The 24,526-nt window shown below is 43.1% G+C and overlaps 1 protein-coding gene across 2 annotated transcripts in view; it reads right to left on the bottom strand.

Annotated features, from left to right (window-relative positions):
* SNAP25 (synaptosome associated protein 25) overlaps window positions 1–24,526 on the bottom strand; it is a 99,886-nt gene that overhangs the window by 4,682 nt on the left and 70,678 nt on the right. The window contains exons 4-7 of one of the 2 annotated variants that reach the window (XM_050952246.1): window positions 20,101–20,149; window positions 9,575–9,692; window positions 5,114–5,239; window positions 2,423–2,567 (exon numbers count right to left, since the gene is read on the bottom strand). In XM_050952246.1, the coding sequence (XP_050808203.1) occupies window positions 2,423–2,567; window positions 5,114–5,239; window positions 9,575–9,692; window positions 20,101–20,149 (438 nt within the window). Of the gene's footprint in view, window positions 1–2,422; window positions 2,568–5,113; window positions 5,240–9,318; window positions 9,437–9,574; window positions 9,693–20,100; window positions 20,150–24,526 lie in introns of both variants that reach the window. The other variant, XM_050952245.1, reaches the window with a different exon arrangement.

Here is a 24,526-nt window from a genome sequence, read left to right as displayed (position 1 = left end):
ATTGCTGTGAACCTCTGCTTTTACAGAGAGTGGCAGCAAGGGGATTTTTAATGACTCCAAGTGAGCAAGGCTGCAGTTTCCCATCTCCTCTGAATAACAGCCCTTCAGCAGCACAGTGCCCCATACCACTAGGACAGATCATTAGTCCATTACTGACCCATAGGAAAGAGTCCTTCCTACTGAATTACCATCACCACTTCCAGGAGCACCTGGGTTTTCCCTCGAAGTTGACCTGATCCAGCTTTGCTGGTCTTAAATCTCATTGCCTGAAGTAGGGTTAGAGGGAATGGTATTGGTACTATTCCTTGGTTGTTTTCATGAGCCAAGGACTTGGTCAACTTAAGGATCCATTATTTTCTCTTGATCCAGAGTAGGGGGTTAACATGCTATATTTGTGTGATGCACTTACCCTGGTGAGCTGGGTGGTAACCTATTTTGCTGTGTTGGTCTGTATTGCAGGTGTTTGGTTAGAATGAAGGAACATGCTATGGATGAGAAATGGTCTTCATTGACAATAAGCTTTAAGGAAGGATGTTGGGAATTTACGCAGAGCTCGGCACACAGTGAACACTGCCTCATTTTACCTTTTCAAAGAAACAAAGCTTGCTCCGTGAGCATGGTGTGCAGATCCACTATTCAGAAGCACATGGGTCAGCGTTCTCAGCCAAAAGCTGAGAAACCAAGAATCCTGCCAAGTCAGTGCTGCACCTCCGGCTGGATTTAAATATCTGTGTTAGTTTAAGAAGCCAGATGGTAGCCTGTTGTGTACCTAGCTGTGTAAGAGGTTTGCACAGAGGGCCAGATCCCCAGCTGGTCTAAATCAGTGCAGGTGAAATAACGCCTGAACTACATCCATTTATACCAGCTAAAGATCTCGCCCCCAGGCTTTACCTACACAAAGTGCCTAGCCTATGTTTTCAACATCAGCCAGGATGTTTTCTAAGCAAGAACTGGATTCAGCCCAGCAACGGGATATTCCTAGCCAGTATTCAGTGCATCGCACACCCCATAGGCACAAATGCCACACACCAAAATGTCATCTGTGTTAAATCACCTGCTGGTAAGGTTGTGTGAGTGTCGTGCTACTGTTGGCTGCTAGCATGCCAGAGCAAGCGCTCCTGCACTTCATCTAAAAAGCACGTGTGTACTATGCCTCCCATTTCCAAGACAGATATGACACATGCCATGCAACACTGTGATCCCTTCTCCTATCACAGATACGCAATTTTCATTCAGCACTGAGCTGAATATTAGCAATCACATAATGCCCCATGTCAGTTTTCCTCACTCCAGAAGTGTGAAGTTTTACAGGTGGTGCCGTGAGGACGGTCGTGTGTTTCTCAATGTATCCCAGTTCCCTTTCTTTATAAAGTTTAGCTTGCTCGTCTGAAGAAAACATGTCTTTTACATAACCTGACCCACCCTGATGTCCATCACAGGTGCAGTCACTGTCATCAAATCATGAGGTCCTTCATTCATTGCTTCATGGGCTTGCAGTCTGACAAGGAACGTCACAAAGTGCTACATGTCCCCGAGTGTCAGGGTGCAGGAACAGTTTTTATAGTGGGGGTGCTGAGAGCCACTGAACCAAACTGTCAACCCTGTATTTAATGGAAACCACTTCAAGCCAAGAGGTGCAGCAGCACCCCTAGTTCCAGCACCTATGGCTGCGTGCGCATATGTCTTGCACTTGGCTCTCTGATTTAGTCAGTGGAAAAGCACATGCAGCCACTTCACTCCCTATTGGCCCCCCAGATAGGAGGCTCAGTAACACAAGTTATTCTGGCTTAGGTCAGCATTAACTTCTTGGGCCAGATCCTCAGATAGTGTAAATCTCCACTGAAGTCAATACAGCCACAGTGATTTACGCCACTGAGGTTCTGCCCCCTTATTTTCCTTTCAGTTCCCTTCGGGAGATCTGCCAATACAAAGGCAGGAACTATGTGGATCTTCGGATGTGAGGCTGCTAATGGATTCTTAGTTAAGCACGGACGTTGTTGTCAGCTCTTTGAATGGAAAAAGAGACCCAAACTCTAAAGATCTGCAGTAGGGGTCTGGTGTTGAAATGGTGGCCCTGACTTTTTAGCAGGCATGGTTTTAATAGTGATTTCAAATGTAATATTGATTATTTGTATTGTAGTAGCACCCAGAAGGATTTTGGGGCAGGGGTGTAGAATCTGGCAGAGATCTGCCAGCTCCTGGGCCCAGCTCCCTCTTCCCAGAGCCAAAAAAATGGGACTCTGCAGAGTAATTGCTGAAGGGTCTCTGTGGGGTTGGAGGTGGGGAATTGGCAGGATGCTGCAGGTGAAGGCTTGCTGAAAGGCGTGTGTGCGGCAGGGGCATTCTGTCTGGCACTACTGGGCAACGTGACTTGTTAGGATTAGTATGGAATTCTTAGTCCAAGAGACAAGTCAGCCCTCACCTTCTCCATGATCCTGTCAATTTGGCGGTTCTGTGTGTCAATCTCGTTGCCCATATCCAGGGCCATGTGACGGAGATTTCCAATGATGCCGCTGACCTGTTCAAGGTTTTCGTCCATTTCGCCTTCTCGGTCGTCATTTGTTACCCTGTGAGGGAGTACACAATTCTTTTGAGTGGACATGGACTCAACCAGTCTGGGTACCTATGCAGCTATCCAGCAGCCCTCGTCCATTCAGCCCTGCCAGCTACCACCCATCCCGACATCTCTCTTTGCTCTGGAGCTGTTCAACCTTCCTCTGGGCCGTTCATCATCAACAACTCTAAGCCTGCCACTGCCAAAGTACTGGGCTGTCACTACCAGCAGTGCTGCCTTTAGTGATGGTTCTTCTGAGCATTGCCACTCTTGGACTTGAGGTTTTGCCTATGAGTGAACAGAATATTTGGGAGCTACCTGTGGGGTGCTGAGCAAAGAGATCCCATCCACCTGTTACCTATGCCTAACTCATGATGACAGTGCTCATCTGGCAGATTTGAGCCTAATCAAAGCACTATGGAGGAGCTTTTGGCTTAAATGATGACTTTTTAAGTAATTAAAAAAATAAACAAGTGCATCAAATTTCTCTTGGATTCATCAGTGTCAGTATAAATTTCCCATTGCCCCCATTCAACCCATCTGATTTTTACAGCTTAAAGAGAAAATGCTAGCTGGTGGTAAGCAGACCCTGCAAAAGAACTCAGCTGTTGAGTCTTGAATTATGCATCAGCTCTAATAGTTGGCCACTTATGCAGGGAGTCACTGGTCAGTGATTCAAACACTGGAAAAAGCTTGGCCTGCTTGAAAAGTCACTGCTTTTCACCATCTCTTGTGTTTCTTAATGGATCACAAAAGGTGGCAGATGGATAACCCTCAAGGCAGATGTCTTCCGTTTAGCCACAGAACAAATATGGCACAGGCAATGGCAACGTAAGCTTCCCCTGTGATAGTCCACCTCTGTGTCACATACCTGACTGGGAGGGGACGCCTTCTAGGGGTGAAAAGGTAAATGGCAGTCTCAGTGTACTTCAGTGGCAGCTGGGTCCCCACATCATAGAATCATAGACTATCAGGCTTGGAAGGGACCTCAGGTGGTCATCTAATCCAACCCCCTGATCAAAGCGGGACCAACCCTAACTAAATCATCCCAGCCAAGGCTTTGTCAATCTGGGCTTAAAAACCTCTAACGATGGAGATTCCACCAGTCCCACATCTTCCTGTCCCATCACAGTACACACATCTCCCTTCATCACAGCATCCAAAAAGAGAATAGTTAGTAGCTGACAAAAGAATATTTACCTATTAATCCAGTTACCTCAGTCTTCATAGAGCAAAGCTTTGCATACTAGTAGGCCTTTCTGGGGAGCAGCTGTCATTATGAACTTAACTGATAGCATTGCCACCTACATATCTGTTTTATAGACACTGTAATCAATATTTACCTACCACTGTCCCCTTAGCTAAAAGAGAAGATTAGCAGGTGGGAAGTCAAGTCAGCACATTTTTCTGTTACCAGTAGATTTCATTTCAGCACCACATACCCAGAGGTGGCCATTACATGGCAACAATAAACTGCAGTTAGTGCACCACAGCATCCCAGATACTGCACTTTGGCCCCAGTTCAGCAAGGGGCATCAGGCTGTACGTAATTTTAAGCTTTGAGTAGTTCCACTGAAGACAACGGCACCACTCACGTGCTGTAAATTATGCACTCGCTTGAGGGCCTTGTTGAGTGGGAGTCTGCACCGCTATTCCTTTAGAGAACATCTCCATAGCATGCAGCATGAGCCTTCCACCCCAGGCTGACAGCCTGGGGCTGGTGGGGCTCATGGTCCCATCCTAAAGATAGCTGGTGCAGGTGTTGCACCATGGGCTCTGGAGCCTAGGGAGCGGTGTGGACATCAGAGCCTGTGCTCCAGCCTCTAGCCCAAGCCACCACTTCACAGTGCTGTCTACACAGCCATTCTTGCAGACCTAGTGTGAGCTCTGCTAGCCCAACCCTGTCCACCCAGGCTGGGAGGTTGGATGTAGACGTACCCTTAGATAGAAAATAAGGAGTTTTAAATCTGGTGGTGCACTCCAGTGCTGATGCTCAATGATAACCACTAGGTATCTTGGAACTGTAATAATAAACTGGCATTTATAGGACATTTTTCATCTTCAAAGTACTTTACAATCATTAATTACTTAGACTCCCTCCCCTCGTTTTTTTTCCGTTGTGTTGTGCCCATGCAGAAACCAATTAAAGTCAATGGGGACCATGTGGGCAGAGAAGTCGACCTATGTGCTACACTTTGCAGGGTCAGCGCCTGAGTACTAGCAATTCCTTGGTCAAGTAATTATTATCATTCGTCCCATTTTACAGCTGGGGAAACTGAAGGAGATAGATTAATGGCCACTCAGTGTGGGTACATAGGGCCTGATTTTCAGATCAGCCGAGCACCCACAAGTCCAACTGATGTCAACAGGAGCGGCTGGTATTCAGCACCTCTGAAAATCACAGAGTGCCAACTCATCAGTAGAAAATGTTGGCCTAAGTAACTTCCCCAGTGCCACAGAGTGAATTAATGAAGAATACAGGATTTCAGACCATATGGAAGAAATCTAAATATATCAGCACCAGGGAAAATAGAAAGAAAACTAGATAACAAGGCTCACCTGCGGATAAAGCCACCACTGATGGCCATCTGCTCCCGCTCATCCACAACACGTGCTGGCTGGCTGGCTACAACCCCATCTTGATTATTGCCCCAGGCTTTTTTGTAAGCATCACTTGATTTAAGCCTATGCAAAAAAGAGGGTGAGCAAGAAAGCACCAAGTACAAAGAGACAAGTGCAAAAATCTTTACTTCTGCAAGCTAAGAGCTACATCAAGCAAATGAGTTTTAAGCTAGAGGGGCATTTATCGTATACCGATATATCATAAACCTCAACAAAACTTTTTTTTTTCACTGCCACAACAACTAGAGTGCTCCGAGATTTAGTTTCCAATAGAGCGAATTGCAATTGTCGAGTCTGCAACATTGCACAATGGGGTTTTGGAACAATAAATAAATAAATAAATAAAAATAACGATAACGGGGAGAACATTCAATTGTATTACAGCAACACGTGTGTACTTTGACATAAAACACAGAGAACACACTGGCAGACAGACTTAAAAACAAAACTGCCAAATATAGTGTGTACATCACATCACAGCAACACACTGGCTTAGAGAAAAATAGATTAGGCTAGATTTTAACACATTTTCATGCAAAAGAGTCCTTTTTTTCAAAACAAATCTGTGGCACAGTGGGCATCTCAGGCCCTAACCTTTCCAATGTTTTTTTTTAAATATATAGCATTGTGGGAGGAAGGACTTGTTTTTAGCGTTCGAGTCAGTGACTGTAATTTCATTCGATTTCTAAATAATATATCGGTACTTGAAAATAGTAACCATACATCGACAGTTGATGTACAAACCTTTGTCCACAGAGACAAAAAGTAAAATAGGCAGAAGTGGGATGAGTGCAGGCGAAAAGAAATACAAGCAAACTAGCATCAGAAAGGGAAATTCCTCTACACTGTCTTCATGCACCAGCTACAGGCATGAATAAGAAGTGACACATTCTCATTAAGCACAACTGCCCCAGGGGTTCATCATACTCTTAATGCACCAGCAGTAACAGCCTTCACAATGAGCAACGCCCAGGCAAAAATAGATCTTGGCCTTCTTCAGGAACCTGAAACCTCAGAACTTAAAAAAATTTGCCTTCCAACGGGTCATTTCTTTAGCTTATGCAAACTTTCCAAGAGCCATTTTTGACTGAGTCGCCATATGAGAAAAATTAAAATCCAGGCATACCAGCAGTGGCAGATATTAAGATGTGCAGCATACTTTGGGTTGTTCTGACACTAAAGTGATCAGAGGATTGTGAGCTTTTTGGGTCTGTAACCAAAGAACTTTATTTTGTTCCAGAAACTGAGCCTGTTTTCAGCCAAGCTCTTGAGAATGACCAATTCCAATTTCCCCGTCCTGCACACGCCTATGACTGTGCGTGAGAAACAGCCCTGCAGCTTGCACTTTTGTGCAGGGAGTGAACAGACTTTAAGATGAAGTGGGGAGGTTACTGAACTAAGCTTTAGATACTCCCATCACATAATTCCACACTCCCTGGAGCTGCTAGGAATTTGTTTCGTGCTAAGATGAGTTACGTACCAAAAGGGTATCGATAAAACAGCATTGAAGGGGATTTCCCGGAGAGTCATCAATTCTGCTGTTTTTACCTCTTAGAATTTAGTAAGACAAAAGAAACTGAGGGTTTTTTTGCTAGGTGAAATGTATGATACACCTTCATTTCTGGCAATGAATTAGGGAAACGTTTCTAAACAGGGCTAGTGATTATCACCCCAAATGCTGCACATAAGAGTTATTGCTATGCATTTTCTTTTAGACCTGTGCCACATGCAGAGAGTAAGATATCTCCAGTGAGTTCTTATATCCCACCCAGTGCCTCCTCCTACACTTTTTTTGCATGCCAACCTCCCATCCAAAATCAATGGGTGAAATCCTGGCCCTATTGCTGCCAATGGAAGTTTTATCATTGACTTCAATGGGACCAAGCTTTCACCCAATGAGAATTTTGGCTGCTAAAGGAAAGTAGGAATGGGCCCTAAATTAGAACACATGGTTCATTCAATATTATTTACATGTAGCAGGGAATTATTATATGTGAAAGTGTCTCCTCATTTATGGCTACCCAGGAAAAGAATTGTGGGAACATGTTGTACTGGTGTTGGTATTTAGGTCCTTATGGATTTTTCTTCCTGCCAAATGGCACTTCTAATAACAGTCGCCCTTTCTAAAGCAGTTGATTCCTGGCTTGACGTCTGTGAGAACTGCCGCTAAAAGCAATACGAGCCCAATTCTGCAGCCTTAAGACGTGAGTACCCCCACTGAATGGTCGTATCACTTGCTTATTGAGCCACTTGTGTCTGGCTCCATGTGATACTTCGAAAAAGTAATCTCAATTAGTAGTGCAGTGACTTTAAAAACTAATATGTACCACCCCGAAAACCTGCAGGATCCTTTCTGTATGCACTCAGGAGAGTCCATGGTACTGCCATCACCGTGAAGTGGTAAATATTTGAGGGCCAAATTCTTAGGCAGTGTAAACTGACACAGCTGTGTGGGTGCCAAAGGAGCTAAGCTGAATCACACCAGCTGACGATCTGGCCCTGAGTTTTTAATGGCTTTCCTGACAGATGATACGTCAAAAAGTCAAGATTTACTGCAGTAGCCCATGGGATTTTCTGTACTTAAAGGGCTAACTTGTGGCATAGGGTTTGCAGAGGATTCCCTCCCCAACAGGAACTCCCAGAGGGATTGTACCTATCTCAGGTACAATGACTCCACGAGAGCTGGAAAAATGTGGCTACTGATCTACCCTGTGAAAGGAAACAGCATGTGCTCCTTCCCTGCAGCTCCACACCCCTGTGCAAAGGGGAGGCAGGGCTAGAACCGAAACTCCACACCAGTGCTAGAGTCCAGGTGGCAGGTAGCCCCTCACAGGGCATATGGGTGCACATGTGTCTCCTTGAGTTCTCCCCCCAACACCACCTTGTGCACCCAGGCAAGGTTAGACACGCTCTGGGGCAACATATATACTGGAGTGGGTATTTATACCTTAGTGCAGCACATCAGAGTAAGAAAATTGACTTTTGAAGTTCAACCACTGCATTTATGTCCCGTTCTCCTCTCCCAAACAAATACCAGGATTACATTTCCTCTCAAGAAATTAACTTTAAAAAAAACTCGGTGATTGCTAAGGGAAAAATGCCAATCCTGCTGTTCTTACTCAGGGAAAATTCCCAGGGAATTCTAGGGGAGATTTGACCAGTTTTGCCTAAGAATAGCAGCATGATAAGACCCCAGTTGTGAACTAAATCAAGCCCCTCAGAAGACTGTAACATGGTATAATCACCCAACCCTCAGTGAAACCTTTGGGTTGGTTAATTATAAATGTATTCTCCATAACCCTCTATTCTCAATATCCTTCAAATTGCCTGACTGCATGCTTGGTCTTTTATCATTGAGAAATCTGATCTTCCCAGTGTATCTCCTCGCTTCCTCATCCACCCAACCACATATCACATTTTCTGCTGCATTTGAATCAAACTTCGTTGTACTTGGATAAGAGTTTCATTTGAGTGTGACGGCATGCAAGCAAACTAGACACATTTCAACATTTCTGCTTAGTGTACGCTCTACCCAACGGAGAGAAATTTTGCATGATCAGTTTAGTGGTTCTAAAATTTGATTTTTTGCAACAAGATAGTAAATACTGTAGGTTGAGATCAAATTGCAAAACAACATGTCTCTTTCAAGATCATGTCAAGGGAGATAGCTGCTGAGCAATGAGAAGATAGTGATTTCTCTTCCATAATTGTTAGAGATATTTGTCCCAAAGGACCTCTTCTGCATGTTTGAGCTATGAGTCTTAAAAACTTTATTAAGCTTGATCATGACAATGTGTTTTAAAATTTAAGGTCTCCAGAAAAAAAACAGCCCTGATGTTACCATGATATTTGTCAGCTAGGTAGTAGTCCCACGGAGTACACTTTCTGTAAAATGTTGAAACTTTTATCATTAAACGGTGTTTACAGTAAAGCTTTCACTGCAGTATGCCTGATTTTAATGCATCTACAGTAATTCCCACTGAATTGTCTACACTATGAGATGAATGCATTGGAACCAGAATCGTTCTATCTGCATGCCACATGCTCATCCTGTCCATGTGTCTAGCAAGGATGAGTGTCACAAGGCTTTCAAGATCGGCCTTGAGTGCTCAAAAAGATTCAGGCAGGCAGGCAGCACCTACTTGTTACATGGACAGACACAAAGACCACAGAATTTTCCTAGGTCCGTCAAATTCTTTTCTGCTTCTTTCATGTCCTTATTGATTTGGTCCATTCCCTCTTCGATGCGTTCCAGTTGTTCTGATTAAACACAAGTATTTTATCCCCACAGAATGAAGCAGATGGAAAAGGACAAAGAAAAAAAAGACAAAAAACTTCAGACATTCACTGTGACAAAAAACTGGACACCACATAGCAGAGCCGGTACCCAGTACCTACTTGTTACAAGGACATATGAAAAGGCCACAGCATTTCCCTAAATCTTTTAAATTTTTCTCAGCCTCCTTCATGTCTTGGTTGATATGGTTCATGCCTTCTTCAACACGATCGAGTTGTTCTGGTCAGGACAAAGGGATGACAGCATGGAATGAATTGTATTTTTGTTGCTTGTTTGTTTGTCTTCAACAGAACATGAAAAATGACCATGGGAAACTGAATTAATAGCAATATTACAATGCATTAATCTGGGCTGATGCATTGCTGCTGGGATGTATGCCAAGCTAGATGCTGAAGTATGATGCCTTTTACTATCATGAGTAGAGTAAAGCAAAACAAAGCAAAAAAAAAAAAAGAGAAAGAGATGTTTGAAATATATTAAACAAGATGTAATGACGTAGAAAGAAAACACGATCATAATCCTGAAAGTCCAGAAACATAATACAGTACACCCACTTACTAAGACACCAATGACATCCAAGAGAAAGAAAGAGATAGGGTTATCATCTTGCATTTATGGCCATTAATAAAAGAGAGAGTCTCATTCAATGGACAGTACCTTAATTACTTACACTTACAAATGCCTTTGAATTAGACGACTGACAATGTAACTGGTTTGATTTGCGCGTGAGTAAGTGAGGGAACAGTTAGTAATGATGTTAGGGATGGGTATGAGCTGTCAAGTTAAAACCTATATCCGGGTATGCATTTTTTCAGAGACTGGAGGAGTTGAGATCCAGAAACTTGGTTCTGGTCCATCTCTAATTAGAAAATTCTTCTCTCTGGGATTCTGTTGTAAGTCAGTAGTAACGCTGCTGGCGTCAAGGGAGTTATGCAAATCTAGAGACCTGGACAGATGCTCATTGAAGATAATGGAAAGATTCCAGTTGACTTCAATGGGCTTTGTATTAGGTCCCTCAATGAAGTTCACAACAATTTGTTATGCCACTATAATTCCATTTAGTTTAACGGAGTTACTCCAGATTTGCATTAGAACTAGTGAGTGAAGTATCCAGCCCAATAATGTGGTTTATACAGACATTGACATCAATGGAGTTCTTGTTTACACTAGGGCTGACTCTGTGGCTGAGAATAATTTCACATAGTAATTTCTTGACCGAACTAAAGCTGAAAAGAAAAGGTCCAAATCAGCAATATGCAGTAATGTAAAATCCTAGGCCCAGGTCCTTAGGTGCTGCAAATAGTCATAATTCCAATGAGATACTGGATCTTAACTTTGACTTCAACGGAGCGATACCATTTTGCACCAGCTGAGATTCTGGGCTTTAGTTTTCTTTTAAAGGGAAAGAAGTATCATGTATTGGACAAAAATTGCTTTTTTAATCCATCAGAACTTTTAGTCAATTGAAGCAATCCTGGCTATATACAAATAAGGAATGATTAACAATAGTTAAAAAGGTTGAATTCACATTTCCTGCATTGGATCGAGAAAATACATCCAGACATTTCCGAGTGGTAGATCCAGGGCGGCGCTACTGTTTAGGCAGCCTAGGCAATCGCCTAGGGCGCCAGGATTTTCGGGGGGGCGGCATTTTGCCAGGGGGGTGGCAGGCGGCTCCAGTGGAGCTGCTGCAGTCATGCCTGCAGATAATCGGCTGTTCACGCGGCTCCGGTGGACCTCCCGCAGGCATGACTGCAGCAGCGCCACCGGAACCAGGCACCAACGGACCCTCCACAGCAATGACTGCAGCAGCTCCACCAGAGCCGTGGGATCAGCGCGGGGGGCAGCGAAATGGCTGTGCGCCTAGGGCGCGAGAAACCCTAGCGCCGGTCCTGGGTAGATCTGAGGGAAAAAAAGGACTAGAGAACACAAAAATGCAATAGAAGTGCAATGCGATGCCTGAAGTTAAATGGACCATGTCAACATAAAAATAATATATTTTAGAAATGAGAGCCCCATCATGCCTCCACTGAAGTCAGTGGAAATCTTCTATTGGCTTCAGTGGGTAGAGGAGAAGACCTCATTTCTTCCTTGGGTTTCTGATAACACTTTGAGATTAAGGGTTTCAAAGTCTCCTAGGGTATTTAGATGCCCATATCCCATTACAATTAATGTAATATATTTTAAATAATTTTAACAGGAGTTGGGCATTTTACCCATAATCTCAGCCCCAATTATTTAAGATGAAAGAATTCTAAACACTGAATTTACCATTCAGTATTTACACTATTTTCTTTTCAATTTGAAAGTGAAAGTAGGTGTGTCAACAGGCTGTATGTTGGTTTCACTTTTCTTGGTCTCATCCTCTATCAGGATGCTCAGGTGTTTGGGTTCCCACACAGACAATCTATCTTCCATTAAGGGAAACCTCATCAGTCCAAAAAGCCTGTATTGCACTAGTAGCCCAGCAGTCTCGATGTCTGACTGCTCCTTCTAAAACTGCTTGTTTAATTTAAACCCAACAGGCCAGATTCTTAGCTAAATTAAATCAGCCTAACTCCCGAGACTTCAATGTAGCAATGCCAGTTTACACAAGCTGAAGGTTTGGCCACCAGGCAAGATGGATAAACAGGATCTTTATTCCATTACAGCAGAATAAAAGTGAACTGGGGTTATTGTGGATTACGTTGGTATAACAGAGCTCAGAATCTGGCCCAAACTTTTTTTTTTTATTGATACAGAATTTGATGGCTAACAAAAGATGAATGTCAGATATATTTAACTGTTTCCCCTAATCTACCATTCTCTCTATTGTACTAAATCAGCTGGGACAGAGGCTATGACAATTTGAACTAGCAAAGGGTCTGCTCCCAAGTGATTTAGTGTAACAGACTCTCCATCTCAAATGACTACAAATGATATGAATTCCAGCATTCCAGTCTGGAGATGATGGCCACACAGATCACCATGGCCAGAGCCTTATCGGAGAGAGACAAGGGTGCAATCTCCTAGTAAGTGGAAAGAGAAGGCAGCTCTCGACACTGGCACTGTCTGGTCAGTGAGTGTCATGGATGAATCCACAGGATCCTCGAAGTTTTGCCCCACAGTGACCAATGTGGTACAGATGAGAGGGAAGCCAGTGTCCTGGCTAGTTCTTCAAAGCACTTCCCCCCTCCTGGCCAGCATCATTGTGTCTTGCCAAGGGGTAATTTGAGCCAGTTGTTCTTCTTCCAACTGTTGACATCTCTGTGACAGCGCTGGAGCCATCTGTGGAAAATGAGCTACAGCTGGCTGTGACTGGAAGGCTGTTGGCGGCAGAATTCTGGCATCTCACTCTCACTCCAAGTAGTCACATGTAGGTACTGAAGGGGATGGGGACGAGGTCGATCCCTGTCAGACTCCTCAGGCGGAGTTGTCACTGTTCTGTCCTCTTGGAAAGGACTGATTGGAGCCTTTGTAGTTATGCCAACACCTTCTCCAGCTCCGCCCTGAAAGTGGGCCAGCAGTTCCTTTTGCTCAGCTGTGTCAAAAACTGCAAGGAGGGCAAGTAGTAGGAACACTGAAATATGATCTCTGTTCGTTGCCATGTGGAGGTCATCCAGTAATGCTGCTAGGGCTGTCTCCATGCTGTGACCTGGTCTGAAGCCCAGTTGTGATGTAGCCAAGGCAATGGCAGATGTCACAGGTTATTGGAGCTTGGTTGTCACTGCTTTCTCAGCAATTTTCCCTAGAAATGGGAAAGGAGACATGGTCTGCATCAAGGATTGGGTTTTTGAGGTCTGGTCAGCCCATGGCATTTTTCAATGGGGTTGATGGGTTCTCGTCTCTAAAGGGGTGATGAGTCCAGCTTGCTACTGGGCAGATTTGTTCTTTGCTAGCTTTCATCATGCAGGAGAGGCAAGGGTCTGTTTTCCAGGTGGTGGTAGCTTACATATTCTCACCATGTCTGATAGGGCCAAACACAGTCAGGCATAGTAGAGCAGCTAAAGCCATCTGCTCTGATGTAGATTTTTTTGCTTCATGGAGTTCATCTGGGTGATGTTATCTGTGGAGCAGGAAGAGAGCTTTTCACAGAGGCCAGTGCTTGTGTCCGACTTTTGCATTATGCAATTGAGTTGATTAACCCTGTTTGCTTGGTACAAGGGCTCTGCTGGCTGTGCATTTGTGGCTGCAGTGGCAGAGAAGGTTTGGCTTCTTTTACAGGGGCACTGCATTCCTAGTGGCTGACAAATGAGAGGCGTAGGCATTCATCTGTCTTGTCTTGGGTGAAACCATTGTGTGTGAAACCCAAGCCTTCCTCCTGAATGGTAAATCCTGCTTTCACTGAAGTCAATGGGAAAACTTTCCCTGGCTTCAGCAGAAGCAGAACCAAGCCTGTTATTTCCTTCTGCAGCATACCATCAATCACCGCACCCATTGTCAAGAATGGTAGGGCTGAGATAGCCCTGTCTGAGGATGCTATCCAAGTATGGTGCTCCTGGGTGAGAAAGGGCACTCTCTCCACTTGGAAGGTGAGAACTACAGCTCTGGGAACGTTGTCATTCCATTAGGCTGATGGGTGAGAGCCAGGTTTCGCTTCATAGCCCCATCGCCCACTGTCAGCTTAAATTGCGAGGAGTAATATCAAACTACTTTTGAACAATCGCCCTATAGCTACAGCTGCATTGTAACATATTTTTAAAGTTAGCATCTGTTGGAGAAATAGTTAATGAATGACAGACGTTGTCATTGCACAAACAATCCATTATTGCACCACACATTTGGAGTTAAAGATTTACATACAATATTTGAATGATTTGACAAATAAGGAAACTTCCATTTGTGGGCTGGGGGATCTGGCTTGGGCTGTATGGGGAACATTTTCAAAAGCACTTAAGCGACTTAATAGCCTACGTCCCATTTTCACTTGACTTAGGGCCAGGTTTTTAAAAGGAATTTTGGGTGTCTATAGATTCAGACAGTGCCTAGAGGGATTTTCAAAAGCACCGTGGCAGCTTACTCATGAGTCATGACCCAGAGGATTTAGGTACCTAGTTGCTTTGGAAAATCTTACTAGCTGCCTGTCTGCCTAAATGCCTGGCCCTAAGCCATTTCTGAAAATAGGTCTTAGGCTGCTTAGTCACTTCAGCCCATCCCCTCAGTGGTATTCAGGTGCCTAATGCCCATTGATTGCAGATGTAATTTGGTACTTTCAGATGAAGTTTGGTTTGTAAAGCAAAATCTCAAGAAGCACCTTAAGCATGTAACTAACACCTGTGATACAGGAGGGCCAGGGAGCAGTGGGAGCGTGGTAGAAGGGAAGTATATAAGCCCACAGCTAATTAAGACGTGGTTTCCTGTAAACTAGGGAGGGATGCTACAGGTTAATTGGAGCACCTGTAGTCAATTAAGGCCCTGTTAGCAACCTAATAAAACCCCCTGCTTCAGGAAGTCAGGAGAGGAGGACTGGAGCTTGGAGGTGTGCTGTAAGACTTGGAAGATCAGAAAACCGCAGTAAGGGAGACCCAGACTCCTCCCCCGCTTCCCTCCTTTACTACCTTCCTGGGCCACTAGTGCAGCCCTTGGTGCCCCAAGAGCAGGGGCAAGGGGTGGCATCTTAGCCCCTCCACCAAGAAAAGTGCAGGACCCGCCATACTACATCAGCCCTCTTGTCACACACTCTAAATGGAGAACACAAGAGTGCATTTCCTCCGCTTTTTCCTTGATGAGATCTACAACATGAGCAAAACAATGTAGTTTCTGGTGGCTTGACCCCGGGAAGCATGGAGAGGCTGCAATCTTCACTGAAATCAGTGGGTCAAACTCTGAGGTCCTCATGCCACCTAGGCCTATGCGCAGAGGGAACCCTACATGCAGAGATCTCAGCATAAGCAAAAGGAGGTCCATTCACCTTTACTGCAGTGTCCGCTGTCCCCCCATGCCCTGCAGAATGCACTAGGACCTGTGAGGGGAGAGTGGGCAGGGTGGGGGAAGGAGCAAAATGTGCATCATTCCCCAGGAACCCTTCAGAGCTCAGGGAAGAAGATGATGTAATCTCAGGCCATGTTATATCCCACCCCTCTCCTCTGACACTACCATGTCCTTTTAAGGGGTGGAAGAAACAATTGCTGGTGGTGGGAGCTCTATCAAACAGCTCCATTGGAGTCACTGGTGGGCTGATGGAGACCCAGAGCTGCAGTTAAACCATGTGGCAGCTGGGTGGATGGGTGAGGGAACTTTAAGGATCCTCGGAGCCCGTGGATGGGGCTTGCAGCATATTCCATAGAGGGGAGGAATGACTGGAATGAAATCTCCAGAAGGAGAACCTTCTCTCCCTTTACGCATCTTTCAGTGGATTTCCCCTGGGGACGGGCCGTTTCTACTTATTCCTTACTGAGGCTACTCTCAATGGCTTTGGAGGGAATATCTGGTCCCTCGGGAGTTTTAGGTACCAAGTATCTTTCTGCATCTATTAGGGCCTGATCTAAAGGCCATTCAGATCATTGGAAAGATTTCGCTGACTTCAGTAGGTACTGGACCAGGCCTCTAGTTCTCACGGCAGTCACATTCCCTGGGGACCTATTAAAACAAAGGGCAGGGCGATGGCCCACCTTGCAGCAGCTGGCTGCAGGGATACAATGCAGCCTACTGGTCTGCAGACTAGACTGAACTCTTTCAGCCAAGAGGAGCTAGCCAAACTGCTTTTTACCCAGAAAACCATCTAAATATCTACTATTAAAAAGACGCATTGGCCTCTTTCCTCTGCAGTGATGATCTCAAAGACATTTGCTTACTGATGCCAGAAAGTGAGTTCTGCTCTGTGCTATTGAAACTGAAGCTGTCTCAGAAGAATATCTCTAGTAAGATGTCTACAACATCAAAGCAAATACATTGTCTAGAAAACCTACAAACAGAAAAATCCAAAGGGGTGTTGAGTGGTTGGAGAGATTAGCTATTCTGTTAGCCACTCATTGGACAGATCAATGTAATGTTCTTTGTCTAAATGGTACCTAATAATCTTAAATAACTTGTGCCGTCAGGTCAGCTGAAAAAAGATTACACAGCTGAGTTAACAACTGCTTTCATTCATCTGATAATCTGATGAGACATCCTCACATGCATCTGAGGAAGTGGGTATTCACCCACGAAAGCTCATGCTCCAAAACGTCTGTTAGTCTATAAGGTGCCACAGGATTCTTTGCTGCTTTTGATGAGACATCCGTGAGCTACACACACTGGAGTAACTGTAGGATTTTAAAAGCCATCAGAGGTATATTTTGCCCAATTACACATAAGAAGTATATCACAATTCAAAAAAAAGAAGTTGCAGCAATTATTATTAGAACGACACGCTGCTAAAAATGACACAAACATAATTAAAATGCATTTAACATAGTGCCATGATTACAATATTTGGTTTGCAACATGATCAGTCTCTTTTACTTGAGAAAGCTGTAATCTATAATTACCAGAGTAATTTACTGAAGCACTTAAAACATGACCATAACCATTTTAAGGAAGCTTTTATGTTGTCTGAGTCTTTCCGGTTGTATTGACTGGCTGCGTACTTGATCATATAATGTCCATGTACGTTCAACGGGAATTAGTACTGAGATTCCTGGATTATAAAGTGTCAAATGGCCCAATCCTGCAACCCTTATCTATGTAATCCTTGCTCAAGTGACCAGTCAATGGGACTACACACATGATTCAGGACTGCTTGTATGTATAAGGCTTTTCAGGAGCAGACCTAAATGGCAGAGGTCTGAAAACAAAGAATATTCAAGAGACAAAAATATGGTGAATGGAAAATAGCAGTTAGATGATAATGTGCCACTTTAGCAGTTAGCCGAGTCAGTGGAAAAATCCCACTGACCTTTTCGGCTTAGGTCTTGTGGATATAGGTTGGGGTTTTCAAGGGAGCTGAACGTTGTTAGACACCAGAATCCTATTGAAATGTAATGCGAGGTAGGCTCGTGATTCCCTTAAACTATTTTGAAATTCCCAGTCTGATTCTAGTCTGGGTTCTTGTGCGTGGGCACAACTTTAATTAGCTGCATTTGGACATTTAAGATCCAGTCATGGAGAAACAGCATCTGTCAATTTCCTAACTCGTACGTGGATGTTACGCATCTGCACTAAGGTCTCTGTTGACTGGAATGAGAATTGCATGGATAGATTAATTTGGCTATTTACAGGTTTTCATTCACAATATTTGTGCTCATTGATTTATTTGAAAAGTGCAGTTCATTTCTATGCATCATAAAGGAGACATGTTATGTATGTATGCAGACACTATCTGTTTTGACACAGCTAATCTTTGATTTCTGAGATCTCAGAGTCTCTTGGCTGGTATTATTCATGAAAAGTTTGAGCTGTGCAAACTTGATTCCAATAAAAATCGTATGTGAAAAAATGATTTATCTAATGCTTTAAGGGTGAGACTCACTCCTGTGCAGAAAGTCTACATATGGCTTATGAACCACTTAAATTCCACTCAACCCTCAAAATTGGGCTGAAGTTGGACTTAAATGGTGCATAGATTTTGTGCTGCCCAGTACAGGGGGGTGAATTCTGTACTAAAAGAAAACAGGCTTAGGAAGTATTCTCTCTTTGATCCATTCCTGAGACTCCCATTACAAATGTTGGCAGGAGCTCTGTGCGTGGTGGGAGAGGAGAACGTATCCCTTATTTTGAAATGTGTTTTTCCTAAGATATGATTCTGTACTTTATTATTCTGGATTTTACTGGTGTCTAAAGTAGAACTTAATGAAACTCCAAAGCAGAGTTTTGTCTGCTTTCGATGCAAAAAGCTAGAAAACCAGGCGCAGGTTCATTCTAAAAGGCCATGAACCTTAGCACACTTTCCAGTACAGTTAGTTTGGAGTTTGGAATGAAACACAAAACAGGAGCTTTCACTTTGGTTTCAGATATTTCACACTGCTCCACTTAACGATCGCAGGGCAAACATGAGAGGCCTGAACTCAAGCAGGTATACGTAATGGTTACGGGGCAAATCCTGCTTGTTTTACTTATCAGATAGTGTCAGTGGGAGATTTCAGTGCCCAAGGAATGTGGTATCGGCCTCTAGACTTCAACTTGCAGTGCCAACTCCTGCCTGCTGCAGTCACACCTGTAGCCCCTTTGACGTCAATTGAGAGTTTTGGATGCCCAAGGGAGGCATGATCAGAAGTAGTCTGTTATTAACTGAGGATCATAAACGATGTTTATATTATGGGCTTAAAGCCTTTGTAAGACTTTTAGCAAAGTGAGACACAAGACAACAACTACAACATTGGTGTAAATTAGCCCAGCTCCAATAGGATCTGGTCCCAAACCTTCCTTGTGCTCTTTGGCATAATATTATAAGCACATTCCCACTTTTCCCTTTAAAGAGAAATACTGGCAACACCTCGGTGAAGAAGCCCCTCCTTTCATTCATTTGTGATACAGAGCAGCTTACCCAGGCATCAGAATTCCACAGTGAAACAACTGTCTTATTACCAGGAGCTGCAAATATTACACAGATGTGGCGCTGTACACACTGGGACCCAGATCTGAAAATTCCCTTTTTAGACTTAATAAGACAGTAATTTCATGGTGACTCACTGATCAAATATATGAGATTTTGCTCTTTAAAAAAAAGCAAGGAGGGAAAAATATTTTCTATTTAGATTCCACTATAATGTTGCATTCATCATAAAAGCAAAAAAACCCAAAAACAAAATACAGAAGAAAAGGGCTGTTACGTTATTTACTCAGTTCCTTAGTAATACAAGACTGTTCTGGATGCTTTTTTCTGTAGTATAGTGTTGTTAAGTGTCTAGAAAACATTCTCCACTAATGTTTCATGTTCTGTTCTATTCAAAGATGTACCGAAGCCTCAGGTTGGAGGCTGGTATGAGATAGGGCAGCAGGAATTAACATTGGGGAATTTTTTTTGGAGATACCATTTTGTTGCTGCTGCGGAACTGCAGCAAAATGGATGCTTCTTAATTTTATTGAAAACATTCCATTTACTGGTCATCAAGAATACAATGGGCAAAGAGTGTCATTAAACACATCCAACTCTGGTTTTGCCCATATCAGATCCATACATTGAGCTCCCTTCTAATCCTATAAGCTTCTGTTCTGTACATCCTAATGAGCTATATTTTGCCATCACTTTTCATGCAGAACTCTCATTGACTTCATCTGATGCGCTTGTTTGATTTTTCACTGTGGTTTGGAATTGCTGCCTGCTCTTGAATCACAGCTAAAAAGAGAAAAATCATACAGCGCCTGTGTCAATTATACTGTATTTGAAACAAAGTATTCAGGGACACATTCTCTCGCATTTGTGCGTTGCTACGGCATGATCCAAAGCCCCCTGAAATATTTTCATTGACTTCTATGGGTGTTGGAACAGTCCCTTTACATGAATGGGTGCCATATACACACAGATCAAAGGCAAAATAGCTCCCCATATGCTTATTGTAGGTCACTCTATTACACAAAGAGGTTAGAACAGTGACACTATGACAGATCTAATCTCATACACAAATACACACAAGTGTGTTTTAAGAGCACTAGTGATTATTTATAATTGCCCATAATTAATACACTTCGAGAGTGTTTTTATTTTTTGACTGAAGCAATTTGAACTTACCTCCTTGCTCATCCAACATAACCAAAGTCCTGATACCAGCATCTTTACTCTACATTCCAGTAATGGAAGCAAGATGAGAAAAGAGAGAGAGAGAAAGAGAGAGATCAGTGAGGGAACAATTAGCCCTAGATTTGGGATTTAGGAAGACAAAGGAAAAACAGTGAAAAGTATGGTAAGGTCATAAGGGGCTAGTTGAATAATTGGAAGCCTTCATATGAATGAATACTGTCATGGAAACTGAGAATTCTCCATGGCGCCATAAGCCACTTAGTACACTTTCGAGTACAGAGCTACTACAAAAAAATGGAAAATACCAAGGATGCATTTGGAAATTAACATTTTAGACAACAGTCATTATCTTAACAGAAGGTTTAATCTTCAGGCTCCACAGGAGGCCATGTACATGTTGCAAATGTGCATTAATTCCCCAGGAGAAACTGGTAAAGTATGAGGACTGGAACCAACTGTATGAAACCATCAAGACATATTACTCTCCCTCACTATGTGTTAGGAAACCTTTCAGAAAGCTGGCTAATACTCCGGATGAAAACAAGCAGTCCTTGGATTTGTGACACAGTTGGTTCCTGAAAATGGCATTTTAAGTCAAAAACATTGTAACTTGAATTTCCCAAAGGAATAATGTCGGCTTGAGTGTCATAAAATCGAAACTGACGTTATAAAGTCGAAACACGATCACAATTTATAAACATCGTAAGTGCCATTCGTCGTAACTCGAACGTCGTAAAGTCAAGGACTGCCTGTATGCATCATTTTTTGGCACAAAGGTTTAACAGATGTAAGGGCTGATCCAAACCTTATTGGAGCCAATGGAAAGTCTCCTGTTAACCTCAGTGGGCTTTGGGTCTAGTTTGGAGAGGGATTTTCAAAACAACTCAGTGCTGGCCTAACTTTGCTCCCAACTGAAGTCAATGGGAATTTTACCATTGACTTCCAAGGGAACAGTTAGGCCAATGCTAAGCCCTTCTAAAAATCCCACCTAAGTGTACAAATGGCATAGTGCCCTTTACAAACACGGCTTTTGCCACTATTGTCATCGATTTGGAAGGAGGTAAATTATATTGTTGGTTTTTCAACCCTAAACTATACCATAGACCAGAACGGCATTTTTTTAATTACTAAGGATAAGCTAGATTCTTCCTGCTCAGTGCAATAATAGTCATTGCATATAACTGAGGGTCTGAAAATGCTCATGGCTGTTGCATTTCAAGAGCAGGGGAAACAAGTTCTTTATGGTCCTACACTGTAATATTGACACATTGCCGGGAAATAAGGGCTGCCAGCAAGGGGCCCCATGAAACTATTTTCTGCACAGTTTAACTGCCTACTTGGTATCTATTAACTGAGTATCACAATACGCTGGTGAGGGAGATAAGGATTATTACCTCCATTGTGCAGCAGTATAAGGAGATTGAATTCCTTGCCCAGGATCCTTGCTGTTTTGTAGCATGACGAATGGTGTCAGTTTTCAGCAAAGCCAGCCACTGCCAGGCTTAAAAATGCCAAATGCAGTGAAAAACATCCTTGCCAAATACTGGGCTGCCTAGGCTGACCCTGTAGCCCCTACTCAGGTGAGACTGGTAGCGTGCATGGGAGTTGTGCCTGAAGAAATACTCCATGATTCACATTTGGTGGCAAGTCCATCTGTTCAAATCCTTGCACTGAGGAAAATGAGTGCAACTTTCTTCTGCCTACCTGACCATAGCTGCTGTTTCTGTTGATCAAAAATATCTACGTTTATTAGCAAGGAGGCCTGTTCCACAGGCTGCCACAGGGTTAATATAGAAGCAATCATCCAAGAATGTATTAAATGAGTGCACAGCGGATATATTTGTGTGCATTCCAGGCCTGATGCAAAAGCCACTGAAACTAAGAGGAAGGTTCCCGCAGGTTTACATGGGAGCTGGATCAGGTGCTAGGTGATAATCTACTCATATCCCAATATTCTTTTATCATTTGTTTTCAGCTGTTTTTCCTCCACACACAACTAAATGGCCCACAGTTTCAAACAAGCTCAGCTCCCTTACAGGGACTTAAAGAAGAGCCAGATTTTCACCCAGCACCTCACAGCATGATGCTGTGGGTGTATCTACACCACAGGATGTGATTGCAGCATATGTCATCATAAATGAGCTCCTTTTAATCTAGTTAGTTCACGAACCAATAGCAACACAGGCTTCAGTGTGGGCTAGTCACTTCAGTAATTACCCAAGGTCCTGGATACAGCCTGTGCTGCTGCGGTACACGAGCTAGCTAGATTAAAGCAAGCTTGGATAGGTTTCCAGGTGCTGCGCTCACATTCCGGTTTACAGCACAGATAGGCAAACCAAATGACAGTGTCAGTTTGTTACAGACATCTCTGGCCAGATTTTCTAAACAGCTCAACGTCCAAGATGGGATGAGCTTTTTTTTGGAGACCTCCTCATTGATTTTGGTGCCAAAACACAGATGAGTGTCTTCGAAAATCCTCAATATCAGCAAACTGAGGATTCATCTGAAAACGTGAAACCATCCTTGATTTAGAAGAATGAACACTCGCATTCACGTTAATGGGAGCAGAGGGCAGTGTGGAGTGCTGTTGGAAATCCCATCCTAAAAAATAAAGGGCAAATGGGATTTTGGTCGTTAGAAAGTTTGTGTAAGGAGGTGACAAACTAAACCACATGCTTCTAGGGTAAGTCTGACTTTCCCAGGTTTCAGCCCAGAAGACTATTATAGCAAGTGGGTCATAAACCTTGGAAACAGGTTTTTAGAATTGGAAGTGCTGCTGACACTAGAGTGGGATAGCGATACCCCTGTAATTCCAGTTATGATTCAGAACCCAAAAATGCTCTCCAAGCCCACAAAAAACAACCACGAGAATTCCACACATGAGCCAAAATTCACTGTAGAGGTAGGGTGAAACTCTGACAACATCCATTGAGTTGCATCCATTTATGCTAGTGGTGAAATTATCCTGGGCTTAAGGTCATGAAATTTGTACTTGTGTAATAGATGCATTTATAAAGACTCCAGGCACAATTCTATATTTCTTGCACAATGGAGCTCACATTCAAGGCAACAGGAGATTTAGTTTCTTGATAAATGCAGGATCAGATTCTTGAAGTATCTCAGACCAGAGAGATATAGCCTATACACAGGACATGGGTCTCCTTTTGTTGAAGTAGCATAAAAGCAGGTTTTCCAAGTCTTGCTAACTAATTAAAATATGCAACTGTCTCTTCTCAGTGATACTTAGACTACCTTTGTTTTCCCATTGTACTTGAGAAAAGCATTTGGACCAACATGCTTTGCCATAGCATTATTAATACTTGAACATTTTATATGTCTGGTCTTCAGAAAAATAAATCATCAACTCTAGGGCTTTTCTAAGGTATTGAACTGGTGGTTCTAGAGGCTGCAGTCCTTTGTTTATCCACAGGACAGGTACATCATGCGCAGCAGAAGGGCAATCTCCTCAGTACATTTCTCAACCCTGACTCTAGGAATGATTAGTTCAGTCTCCATGACCACACAGTCTTGGGTCTCTGCTGGGAATGCCAAGATGCCAATTAGTGCAAATTGCCATAGTATTTTTTGCAATGTGGACATATATCCACTAAAGAGTGGCCTGACACCACCAACACATTTCACATAAGCCACCAAACAGCCATCAGATGGTATTGACCAAAGTCTCTTTCACAAATGGAACTTCCGTGGAGGCCAATTAGAGATTTTTGAATGGAAAAACTACGTCGTCAAGCACTTGAGCTGCATTTGAACTGATGACTGATTAGTTAGAAATTAATTGCATTAATAGAATAGAAAACAAAAAATGTATAAGAGCAGTAAGTTCTTATTCTTCCATTATTCGGTACTGCTAAGCTCCAGCATTCTAAGTACTCATAAAGTAGCGTTTTCATGAAGGCATTCGTTCAGCAAAGATTTTAAACACATGCTTAACTTTAAGCATGTGAGTCAACCCATTGCTTAAAGTGAGACGCATGCTTAAATGCTTTGCTGGTTTGATTTCCTGATTAGAAAAGTACAATCTGGAGTGGTGTATGAGTTTAAAATCTATGGGTCAATTTCTGCTCTTGGATATATCATTATAAATCTGGCATAACTTCAATGTAATCAGTGTAACCAAGAGCAGAATTTGACCCTGTCTGTGACAATGACATACACTATCCTCAATCTTTTGTAATGTTAACAATAGTTTTTTATTATCTGCTGATAAATATGCCCAGTGGTCGGTGATGGGATGTTGGATGGGATGGGATCTGAGTTACTGCAGAGAATTCTTTCCTGAAGTGCTGGCTGGTGAGTCTTGGAGGGTTTAGCCCACATGCTCAGGGTTTAGCTGATCGCCATATTTGGGGTCGGGAAGGAATTTTCCTCCGGGGCAGATTGGCAGGGGCCCTGGAGG

The sequence above is a fragment of the Gopherus flavomarginatus genome, chromosome 4 (assembly GCF_025201925.1).
Source record: "Gopherus flavomarginatus isolate rGopFla2 chromosome 4, rGopFla2.mat.asm, whole genome shotgun sequence".
Classification (NCBI taxonomy): Eukaryota; Metazoa; Chordata; order Testudines; family Testudinidae; genus Gopherus; species Gopherus flavomarginatus.
Note: the sequence above shows the minus strand (reverse complement) of the source record. Positions and strands in the feature narration are given on the sequence as shown.